This window comes from Semicossyphus pulcher, unplaced genomic scaffold (assembly GCF_022749685.1).
Source record: "Semicossyphus pulcher isolate SPU_LCO1_2020_fin unplaced genomic scaffold, fSemPul1.0.p SCAF_6, whole genome shotgun sequence".
In the NCBI taxonomy this organism is placed as follows: domain Eukaryota; kingdom Metazoa; phylum Chordata; class Actinopteri; order Labriformes; family Labridae; genus Semicossyphus; species Semicossyphus pulcher.
The window spans coordinates 23,360,321-23,372,535 of NW_027211737.1; the positions used below are offsets into that span (position 1 = coordinate 23,360,321).

Here is a 12,215-nt window from a genome sequence, read left to right on the forward strand (position 1 = left end):
TTTGTAATCTGCTAAAGGGTAGAGGTTGGGTGGGGTAAGAGGGGGTTGAGGTAAGGTAGGAAGAGAAGGGGTTGAAGTAGTGCGGGAGGAAAAGGGGGTCGAATGGGGTCGAGTCAGCTGGAGCTGTCAGGAACCTGGAAGTCAAGACTCAGGGTGGGGGCACGTCTCTACGTGCTTTCTGATTCAGCATCTCCCAGTGGTTCCTGTGTTGGGATAGGAGAGAGGAGAGGAAAGGGGTTTGGGAGGGAAGGTTTTGAGAACTGAGAGAAACAGGAGAGAAAGGGTTAGGCAGACTTACACAGTATGTGTATGCACAGGTAATTGTATTTGGGTGGCACAGGTGTGACAGCTAACAAGACAGGTGATGGAGTTAGTGAGGGAGGCGTGGTCCTATTCATGAACTTACGTTATCATAACTTAATTTAAAGGCGTGAACCTATAAGGGGGATGTGTCACATCAGTACTAGTTTGGAAGCAAATCAAGGCTCAATATGCAACATGTGACACACTCAGGATAGACTTTTACCTGACGCTTTGGTGTCGTTGCGTTTAGTAGTTTAACTTTTGAAATTTTTCAAATAGGGCGGCATCGTGGTACAGTGGTTAACGACGTCGATCCTTTCTGTGTGGAGTTTGCATGTTCTCCCCGTGCATGTGTGGGTTCCCTCCAGGTACTCCGGCTTCCTCCCACAGTGCAAAGACATGCTCGTTAGGGTAATTAGTGACTCTAAAATTGCCTGTAGGTTTCAATGTGAGTGTGAAAGGTTGTCTCTCTCTTTATGTATCAGCCCTGTGATTGACTGGCGATCAGTTCAGGGTGCCTCTCGCCCAATGACAGCTAGAATAGGCTCCAGCCCCCCTTAAAGAGGACTGAACATGATAAGCGGTATAGATAATTGATGGAATTGAATAACAAATAGAACAATTAAGTATCTGTAATTTCAAACTAATTGAGATAATTGAACTTTTAAGGGGGGCAGGAAGTATATGACACACAAATATATATATTTTATATGGATGTTTCTGCATCATGAAAAATTTTCTAACGATTTTGTAAGCTAATTTTTATAGGTATTTAATTGCTGAGGAGAATCTTTATAGTATGTCTACTTTTACCAAAGTGGAAGCTCTGAAACTTCAAAAATCTTTTATTAAAAGATCCTATTGGTCACATAATTCTCCAGTAGTACTAATTGCAGAAAATATTGGGTTATATTTGATATATAAATGTAAGTATTATCAATTTCAAATGTTGGAATTAACTACATTGTTGAGTTAAACCTATCTTCAAATCCCAGCAGTATTTAGAGTTAATGCAGAGAGGCAGTGAGACACTAGGTGGAGGCACAGAGTCGTGACACGCCACTTCGGCTTCAGCTCAGCATTTGTTGTTCCAGCTCCTTGGACTCTTCACCCACAGGGACGCTCCCAGTAAAACGAACTGAGCAAGACAAAGTCACAGTGGATGCACACATCAACAACAGCTCTGTGATTAGCAAAGCCCCCTGGCTGTTTGACAGCCGTCCAATTAGGACGCAGCAAGATGAGCGCACTGATTGAACGGGAGAGGGGGAATCCTGTAATGTCAACATCTTCTCTCGCTGATGAGAGCTTTAGAGAGAAGTGAAAAAGCATCAGGAAGACTTAACAAAGCTAAGCCCTCCTGGGAAAAGTGTGCAAACATGAGTCACCAGATGTACTTGCTATGCCTCCATCACACTGGAACACAGACAAGACTACCATGAGACCACAATCCCCAAATTGATTTTTCGTCACCACAAAATCATCATGAACATAAATTTAGAAACTTAAGCGTTCATGATTGTATTTATTCCCATGTGGGGTCAAAGTTCGTGGCTCAGAAGAGTAATCTTTAAACAAACAAAATGTCGTCATCAAAACTTAAAACCGGGCCGTGTTGATGAAGTACATGGGGGCTGCTCTTGCTCTGTTCCAGTCTATATCTAACTCCTGCACTGCTGCAGATCTAATTATGGTATGCATGACATGCTGCTGCATTCAGGGATGATATGTCTTTATAAAGCACAGCACAAAGGTATTCATCGGCTGTGGTTGTGCTCATAATCTAACCACTCTCTATATAGAGGGAGACAATAGAAAGGGAGGTGTGAATTAGGTCATTTGTGCCATCTGTAGTTTATTGCTGCGGCTGCTAGCTCCTCCGCTAATGGCATCCGTGCAGAGGTGGTGTGATTTACAGGTTCACAGACACGCTAGTCAATGACAACGCGGACGCAGACGAGCACTCTCACTGCGCTGCCGGGTGCCTCCCCTGTGGGTGAGCTGTCCACTTCACTTCCACGACTGAACTTAAAACGCAAAGATTGGCTCGAGGATGCGCGCTGCATCTCTTCCCTCCATCACTAGGAGAGTACATCTCGGTGCTACAGGAGGAGTAGCAAGGGGAAAATAAATCAATAGAGTTGGCAAAGGTTTGTCCTTTTGCCCTTTGATGCTTCTGCGTAAACAGAGAGACACTTTGCAGTCTTGAACTCGCACTCAGCGCACTCAGTTTTTCACCTTTGCACTGGTAACAGCACACACTCAGAGGATCTTAGAGAAGCAGAGATAAAGGTTCTGTTTGTGGATGGCAACTAAAAACAAGTGAAGAAAGCGTACGGCCTGAGAGAAGAATGTGTGTGACTTTGCCTGACATCTCTAAATCTGGTGGATTTTTTAAGAGGCTTGGGGGCCGGGCAGGATTGAGGTCAGCAACCACAAGGTCAGTTAAAATTCCACAGCAGTATATTAAGACATCCATCTGGCACAGCTCGGAGGTACATGATATTGTGGGAATGTGCAGAGATGAAATAGACGTTTTCAGGGGCTATATATTTAGTGAATCAACCAAAAGGAAACAACTAGAGTCCATAAATGTCCCCATGAATCCCCTGTTAGGAATATGTCATACAAATTTATTGTAATGTGACATGGAAGTACACAAGGTCCCTTGTTTTTTGATGTGTACAGAGCGTACACAAACCATATTTTGACAACAGGAACAGCATCATAGGCAAACTTTGGACAACAGGAGCACCACTGAGCAGCATTTTGGTAAAATCATGCAATATATAAAACTTTCCTTATACATTTGTACACATTTGTCCTGCTCTTCTGTTATATAAAATATGTAAACATTTAAACATCTTTTGGTCTCTTGAAGAACTTTCTTTCTGTCCACTTCAGGGGAGTCTTAACAGGGTCTTTTTTCTACAAGTCCGATGAACGTTTTCTTTACTTTCCTCTATCACAAGCCAAATCTTTAAAAGGATTGAGAATAGTCTTTTTCAATATATAAGTTCTTAAATCCAGGACAAAGCACAGGATGATATTAAAGCTCACACATTTCAAAGCGGCCACTGTTCCAACGAAGCTCATCCTTCCTGATGTGAACAGAGCAAAAGGAAACATATTCTCATCCGTGACCTTGAAAGGGCAGCCATGACTAATGGATGAAGGATTACAGTAGCTATACGGGCTCTCCTTTTTCCGACAGCGACAGTTGGTGAATTTTAATGGTGGGAACGGGAGGGGGCTGGGGGCAGTCTGATTCCTGCGGGGGAGTCCCGCCGCTGATGCAGCAGCAGGTCCGGTGAAAGCTTTTACTGCAGAGTTTGGCCACTTTGTCCCTGCTCGTCTCAGACGGTCCAGACCCGCCTGCGTGGCCTCCAGAGAAGACCCTCCACTCCCTGCTGTCCCTGGAGGAGGGGGATCTGGACAGGGCCATGGAGGAGGAGGGACTGAGGCGACAGGGACCCCCCCTGCTGTCCAGGCCCAGAGACAGCGACTGGCTGTGACCTTGCGTTTGACCCTGACCTGCACTCAGATTGTGATGGTGTGATCTGGGAGTTATTCTCAGACAGTGAACTCCCAGTAAACTCTGGAAAGCTTTCTTAAACTCCTGGTTGGAGCAGGGGTAGATGATGGGGTTGATGCAGCTGTTAAAGTAACCGAGCCAGAAGGTGATCTTGAAGACCGTGTCTGAAGGTCTGTATGCTGGAAACATGGAGCCTGTCGGGACATGATAAACACAGGGGTTATTAACAACACAGCAAACGGAGAATTGATATATTAAAGCTCCTGTGAAGAGTTTTTGGCTGCTTATGAAATGGACTGAAATTAATAGTGATGCCTCTGTATGAGGTAGAAAAGCAAACACGACCATCAGTGCAGGATGGATTATATCTTTATAGTTACTTTTATAGCCTGTAACCACTGCGGGGGGTAGGTGTCAGACGAGGCAATTAACTTCGGGCTGCCAAATCAGCCTTTTTTTCCACTGTAGCATGGCTTTGATAATCCTGATCAATGTATTAAATGTGGCCTAGAAGAAGGCACATCATTCAACAGTCTTTTAAGCTGCGCGAAAATTAAGCAATTTTTGGAAAAGGTCACACAAACTTTTTTAATATTATCTCTGTTGGGTTGCCTGTTCGCCCTCAGGCATTTATCATTGGACTATTTCCACCTGAGTGAGACTTTCAGGTAGTTACTTTATACTCACTTCAGGCTAAACACTGTATTGCAACGTCCTGGTAAAGCACTGAGATACCTACAGTTGGACATTGGTTTAAAAGTCTTTCCAACTGTTAAGCCATGGAGAACTGACTTATTACTTTTTTGGAATATGGGGAAAATATATTAAATATCTTGAAAGTCAGCAACCAAGATGTATGAACACTTGAGAACATGATTTAACACATAAAGATGATATCTTATAATATATCATTGCTACATAAGACCCGTGACATGTTATTTTGTTTTCTTATTTTCTGTTTGGTTTTGCTCTTTACTTTGTTAAAGTGTGTAGACCTTTAAATGTGTATCTGTTGTGTTGTCATTACTGAAAAAAGTACAATAAATATAATTTTAAAAAAACAAACAGATTCACAGGTACTGGTACGGTTGAATGTTAAAGTAAAGCAGAGGGAAATTAAAAACACTGCTAACGTCATCTTGCTAACAAACACAGGCCTTTCACCCAGGAGAAGGTGTTTGTGTCTGTGTCAAAGTTGAATGGTGACTTCAGCTTGAATCAGAATCAAGTCTATTGCCAAGTACCTTTACACATACAAGGAATTTGACCTGGTGTTTTGGTGCAGAACAATAAACACATTAGTAGAATAAAAAGAAGTAATAAGTAGAATAAAAATATACACAGAGGCAGCCATCAACGCCACCTTGGATCATCATTCACACCCCTGAAATAGTACATATTCATATATGCTATCTACAATATTCAGAGTGAGAATAATTAGAATACCTTTTTAAAACCATTTCTCTAAACCGTGTAGGCGTGGCAGTTAATGCTTTGATTGACATCTCCTTGGCTACGCACACACAAACAGCGCACGTGACAATCAGCGTGGTCCAGTTTATAACTTTGAGTCCTCTGAGTCAGAATCAGCAGAGGAAGCATTGTGACTGCAATCTGAAAATTATTAATTTCAGTCGCTAACTTAATGGTGAGTTACAAAATGGTTTGCTATTCTTGTCATAATTAGCATACACATGCTATGTTAGCTGAGACGCTCCCATTTCTTCTCAAAGCTATAAATGCAATGGTAAATGAAGGCCCTGTGTTTGCAAGTGCTACCTTCCAGCGACACTCAACACCTGATGCTGAAAATAGATGATCAACAGCTCGTACTAAACCCCTGCAGCCAAAAAAAGACACTGCGGTGGGCATTGAACACCGGTGGCCGAGAATTATCACCTGGGGCCTTTAATACTTAGACACTGGTGATGCCTATCAAGGGTGTAAACAGCAGAGTAGATGTCATTTGACTGTTTGGGTGATTGATTGGCTTTTTGCTATACCTAAAAAAAGTTGTTCTGGTGCCTAAACCCGACCAAACTACAACCAGTTTTTGATATTTTTGTTCATGTAAACAAAGTCTATATGTTATACTTTCATAACATCTAAGAGACTGGGTTGCCTTGAAACATTCTTATCTGCAGCTTAAGCTCTCCTGTTGCAAATTGACTGTGTTGTTGTTTTATATATTTCTTGTGTGTCCTGCAGCAGTATTAAATGTGCCTTATGAATAAAATAAATGAAATGGAAAAACCCCTCAAGCCCTGAAACCCTGATGTTGCACCACCTCATTAGTGCAGAAGTTGACTGCTTGGTGTTTAAGCCAAGTAGCACTCTGAGAGCTAAGTGTTATCCAGTCCTGTTCTGTGGGCCAACGAGGAGGTGCAGAGAAATATTTGCAGCTCTCATGTCGAAACTAAGCTGCCTCTCCACATGAAAACACGCCTTCCCTGGATCACAGTGTTTCACTCCAGAGGGCTTTTGCAGTCTTAACATTTGACTGACTAATATGACCTTTTGTCAACTCTCATATTAGGCACAGCTGTTTCAAAGACAACAATACCACACAGGCGATTAGTCCCACCAGTGTTGCGGAGCTGCAGATGTTACTTCAGAAGTTGAGCTCTTCACAGCTGACAAGCACTTATCCTCCAGACACAACTTACATTTCACCGTGATGTTTTTCTTGTCCATTTCCCCAAAAATAATGGCAATATTTCCATGAGGTAAACGCTGTCCTCTCTGCCATCTGGCTCTTTGAGTTAGCTAGCAACGTATGCAAACTGATTTCAACTGTGTTTACCTTTCACTGGTACACAGCTACCTGCCAAGAAGCAGGAGAGAAACAGAAACAGTGCTTCGGGCAATATATATAAAAAATATTTTATGCCAATCCATGTCTTATAAATAAGAAAATATGAGGTGGCACTAGAGGATATATATCAGGAGATTACTTGAGCTGGGATCATCCTCTGAGGACATGGATGTCTCCCAAATTTCCTGGCATTTCATGCAAAAGTTATTGAGATGCATTAAAAATAGAAATTGTCAATCTGCTAGAGGAAAAAAAAATCTGCTAAAATGATTTAGATTACATTTTATGAAGCCTTGCTCCGGTATCGGTTGCATCAAAGATTGTGTTAATTTGAAATCTGCAGCTACTAAGAGAACAACCCATTAAAGTCATTTACATGCCCCTGAGACAATTTAGTTTAATTGTTTTATCCAGTTTCCGTTAAAAAAAAGCTCCGTACTTGCCATCAGGGTTAAGGATTTATTAAAATTGCTGCCATGAATTAGGCAGCTTTTGATTAGAGGAAGGATTCACAGCAGAGAGCGTGAGTGAGAATCGTTAATGTAGAAGCAGAAAATGGCTTAACAGGCAATTTACATGCAGGCCTGTTTGTCACTGAAGGTGTGGGTGACTCCTCACATATCCAGAAGCTGCCAGTGCAACAATCAAATAATTAAATGGTTGACCTATTGTGTGTCTGCAGTAAATCTTTCTATCTACAGTCGCTATCAGCTTTATTCAGAGGTAGAAGGGGGAAGCTGTCTTGTAAAAATGCTTTATTGGGTGAGCTGTTGCCGACAGCTAAACGTGGGCTTTCAAAAACTGAGACGGCGATATCGAGATGGATGGAGAGACGAGGGGGAGAGAATCTGTGAGCAAATTGTTTTGAGCCTGGCTGTACAGCTCACACATTATATCCACAGCTGTGCTGAAAAGAAATATTCTATTGTGGCTGGTACCATTGATAGATTCATATTTCTGATAGCAGCTTTTTGCTAAATGTCGGGTTCAAAATCATGATGCATCACTGGCTGTTGTCATCTGATGGTTGTGTAACTCCAACTGTTATGAACTGTAGCAATTTACACCAAAATTCTGTGACAATTTGGCACCTTGCAAAGAAGACCTCAAAGCTGGGTTAGGCAACACCATAGAAACCAACAACAGTGAGCTGGCTTTAGCCATATCTAACTGAGACAATTTGAAAAGCTACTCTTCCAAATACATAAATGTTCGTGCACTGCTTCACTTATATTGCAGGAAGGATGCAGAGGATAGCATTGGGCAGGGGAGCGCAGCACATGGAATTCATCACTAACTTTATCCATCTACCTTCCTCTACTGTTGTTGTGCAATTAGCTTGCTAGCTTTAGCACGCTAGCTTTAGCTTGTGAAATAATCCACTTATGCACAATGGGTTCATGGGCAGAGTTCACTCAGATAGGCAGGTAGACAGGCAGGCAGGTCTTTCAATCATTTACCGTCACAGATAGACATTGTTTTTCTTTTCTGATCAAACCTTTGATTGACAAATATGACAGAACATGCTTCTAAAATAAATCGCCTTCCCTAGCTTTAGAAGATTATGTTTTTATCCTTTGGGCCGTTGCGTTGAGGACTGAGCCTCTGTACATGGGACGCGCGATGTAACCGTTAAAAAGCTAAACTGGCGTCCCGCCTTCGCTAGCTTAGATAGCAAACACTTTACAGAAACAACTACTGCCAATTTGTGAAATATGACATAATTGCCATTGATATTAAGATATCCTAAATGTAAAGTAGCAGTAGGAGACTTTTGGGGTCAGTAAAACAAGTTAAAAACACGGCATGGACATATTTTCATCAACTTTAGCACGTATTAGCTTTAGCATTAGCATTCACTTGAATGGTCTTTCTGTCCACCTGACAAATTAATCTCCACTCTGCTTTTAAGCATGTTTTGGTCTCCACCAATTTTTCAAACAAATAACTGCTTTGTAATGCTCCAGTATGATAACAAACTATTTTTTTCTCTCTGCAGTTTACAGCTAGTGAGAAAGCATAGTGTGGGATTTCAGGGTTTTTAGCTGAAAACTACAATAATGATCTTAAAAGCTTAGTGCTGAGGGGGACCTGGAAAGATGTGGGATTATTATCTTTGGGTTTGGCAATATGAGCGACACCTTTCACATGCTGCACACAGTCATCTAAACCATTGTTCACATAAAAACGCAGCTTTAAGAGAACCTTAACACAGATGAAAATCTGACTTTTGTTGTTCTAAAGAGGAGTAACATTACTATTGGGTGTGGTTACAGGTGCAGCAAAGTTGTAACCCCATCTTGCCATCTGCATACTTTAAACTTAAAAAAAGCAGAAATGAAACAGCCGCACTTGAACCTTGTCGGTACCCCGTGAAGTTATTCTTTAAATTAGCAGTGGATTGCTTTACACTTCCTCGTAGCCTCTAAGAATAACTTTTTAAATGTCAAGGAGAAAGGAGGACAATCCACATATAAACACAGAGCTGAAATAACTCACCTTTTGTTTGACAAGATCATATTTCTACAATGTATTTTTAAAGACAAAATAATGTTTATTCCAAAACCAAATCAAACAGTGAGATATGAGACAACTGCTGAGTGATTCATTGATAAATCTATCATTATCCACAGACTTGTGTGGCAGCGGTATGTAGCCTGACTCCAGGATTTGAAAGGGAGTGTTGGTAAACTAAGGCTCTGCTCATTTCTCCCTCAGAAAAGGCCCTGAGACAAACGGTAGCAGCTATATTTACGAGCATGAGACCATGGAACAAATAAGAGCCCTAAGGGAAATTCGTGGGCTTTGCCATATCTCATATTATCTACGCGGTTAGGATTTCCGACTCACATTCCCTCCATATCGGCATCAGCACATAAAATAGAGCATGGGTGTCGAGCATGGTGTATTCCCTTCGAGCCTTTACTTCATAAAGCTAAGTGATTCTTGAAGGGACAGTGATATGAGGTCTGACACCGATGTGAAGGCTTACTTTTCATCAGCAGACTGGTATTATGATGAAGAGATCACAGATACACAAGCGAGAGAATGGAGCCGAGAACTGTCTCTACACTTCGTTCAATGATCTGTGTTGGAAACATGAGGTTGTCTCTGAATTTCTGGGCTTTTGTTTACAGACAGGCGAGATCTGGAGGCTGTAAGAGAGATAAAAGATTTACAGATGCTATTTTTAGAGCGTCTACCTGGCCGGCCAAGTCAAAGCATTTACTACGCTGCTCGAGAGACCAGGAGGTTCGTCTGAATGATAGTAACCTCAGTGCGCTCCCACAGAGGAGCAATTCAATTAACATGATCAAACTATTAAGCTTCTAAGCACTTACAAACCTGGCCACCATCCAGTGTATCTGTAAAATGAATTAATGCAGAGGTGAATTAGCTTTGTAAGAGTGGTTTGATTCAAATATGTGAGTGCAGGTGATCAAATATATTCACCTGTTTTTAATTTGTTAAGATGAGAAAACCACTCATTAATGCACACTCGTGCTAATTTGAATCTGGAGACTTTAGGAAGTTACCTTTATGTAGCTTAGCATACAGACGGGAAACAAGGGGAAGAAGCTAGCATGGCTTTGTCAGAAGGTAAAAAAAATCTGGCAACCAGCCTGTCTGAAGCCGACAGACTTGGATATTGTAGTCACATAGGCACATAAACCCTGGTAAAACAACAATTTGTTGTATACTCGTTGGTTTTAGTGAGTATTGAACAAACCAACTACACATAGGAGATTTTTTTGGGAGGGCAAGTTTTTTTCTATCTTTGGACATAATCAGGCTATCTGTTCCCTCCTGTTTCTTGTCTTTATGCTAAGCTAATCCAAATCACTAGCTAGCTAATTGCTTATTGTAGCTTCATTTTTATAGTGCTCACATGAATGGTATCAATCTTTTCGTCTAACTCTCAGCAAGAACATGAATACATGTATTTCCCAAAATGTTGACGTCTGTGGCTCAGGAAGCAGAGCTGGTCGTCAAGTAATCAGAAAATTGGCTGTTCGATCCCCACCTCCTCTTGTATGCATGTCAGTGTGTCTTTGGGCATAATATTGAGCCGCAGATTGCACCTGAAGGCAAAGCCATTGATGTATGTGAATGAAGTAGTTTGATTAGATCTCAATGGGGAGGTTATCTGCCTCTGTTATCAGTGTATAAATGGGACAACTGTGAGATGTAGTAAAGGTCTTTAAGTGGTCTAGAAAGGTGCTGTATTAGTGCTATCTTTTTTCCAAAACCATAATCTTTTCAGCAAATTATATTTAATGACATGTTTATATAATGTTAGTTGATTTCATTGCCAACTACTGCTTTTCTCAGACAAGTGAAACACAGTTCCTGGGCATCATTTGGCTCACAAAATGAAGGAACACAGACAAGATGAACTCAACAATACTCACCAATGGGTAGCACCAGGAAAAAGGGCAGCCAGCACAACACGAAGCATCCAACCACGATCCCCAAGGTCTTTGCAGCCTTCTTCTCACGTGAGAACTTAAGCAGTCTCAGGGCGAAATGTGTTCGACTGCGAAGGGCCTCGTCTTCTGTTACAGTTGTGTTTCCCCTGTGTATTCTCAGTATCACACACTCTGAATCTGACTTCTCAGTCTTCTGGCCTTCCCTCAGACCTTGGCTCTCTCTGTGAGCGACCACATAAACCCGACAGTACATGACCAATATGATGGCCAGAGGGAGGTAGAAAGAGCCCACAGCGGAGAAGATAGCATAGCCCGGCTCCTCTGTGATCTTGCAGATTGTCTCGTCCTCAGGTGCCGGCTCTTTCCAGCCAAACAGTGGTCCGATTGATATGACGATGGACAGCACCCAGAGCAGCAATATTGCCAGCAGCGCTCTGCGTTTAGTCATTATAGTTGGGTAGCGCAGAGGGTAACTGACTCCAATGTAGCGGTCAACAGAGATCACGCAGAGGCTCATGATGGAGGCAGTGCAGCAGCAAACGTCCACAGCTGCCCAAACATTGCAAAAGACCCGTCCAAACATCCAACGGTCCACAATCTCCAAAATGGCAGAGAAAGGTAGTACAGTGGAGCTTATCAGCAAGTCTGCCACCGCCAGATTAACTATAAAATAATGTGTAACTGTCCGCAGGTGTCTGTGACAAACTACTGAGAGGATCACCAGGATGTTTCCAACGACTCCAAACACAATAAGCACCCCGAGCACAGGGCCCAAAACCACGGCTTTGACCACGTTGAGCTCTGGCACTAAGACTTGGCTGCAGTTGGAGCAGTTCTGTGTCGGAGGAGCTGGGGTCATATTGTCCGGCACAGGAACCATCTGTTCAAATACTTAGCTGATGCTCAACACTGTCCAGTGCAGCAAACGCAGACTGAAACACACACTCAGGCTGTGTAAGTTCACTACAGGAGAAAAGGGACATCAGGGCATTCTCATAGAAGCTATTAGAGTAATGATCACATTAAGTCGGCCTTGTCACAACATCATTTGAGTGATGATGCTGCTGGCAAATGTGCCATTATGTTGGCAATGCATCAAGGAAAATAAAACTACGGGATGCATGCAGAATCA

At 42.2% G+C, this 12,215-nt stretch overlaps 1 protein-coding gene across 1 annotated transcript; it reads right to left on the bottom strand.

Moving 5' to 3' along the window:
• Nucleotides 1–3,490: 3,490 nt before the first annotated feature.
• adra1aa (adrenoceptor alpha 1Aa) lies at nt 3,491–11,963 on the bottom strand. The gene is made up of 2 exons (XM_069683431.1): nt 11,066–11,963; nt 3,491–4,032 (listed from the first exon to the last, which is right to left on the bottom strand). Exons 1-2 carry the CDS (start codon nt 11,961–11,963, stop codon nt 3,491–3,493), a joined length of 1,440 nt encoding a protein of 479 aa, XP_069539532.1.
• Nucleotides 11,964–12,215: the final 252 nt, after the last annotated feature.

What these genes read in the sequence shown, in the direction of transcription:
- adra1aa (XM_069683431.1), bottom strand. Translation starts at nt 11,963, where the DNA reads ATGGTTCCTGTGCCGGACAATATGACCCCAGCTCCTCCGACACAGAAC. An exon ending in TTTCCTGGTGCTACCCATTG is followed by an intron (nt 4,033 to 11,065) that starts GTGAGTATTGTT and finishes ATGTCCCGACAG; the next exon opens with GCTCCATGTTTCCAGCATAC.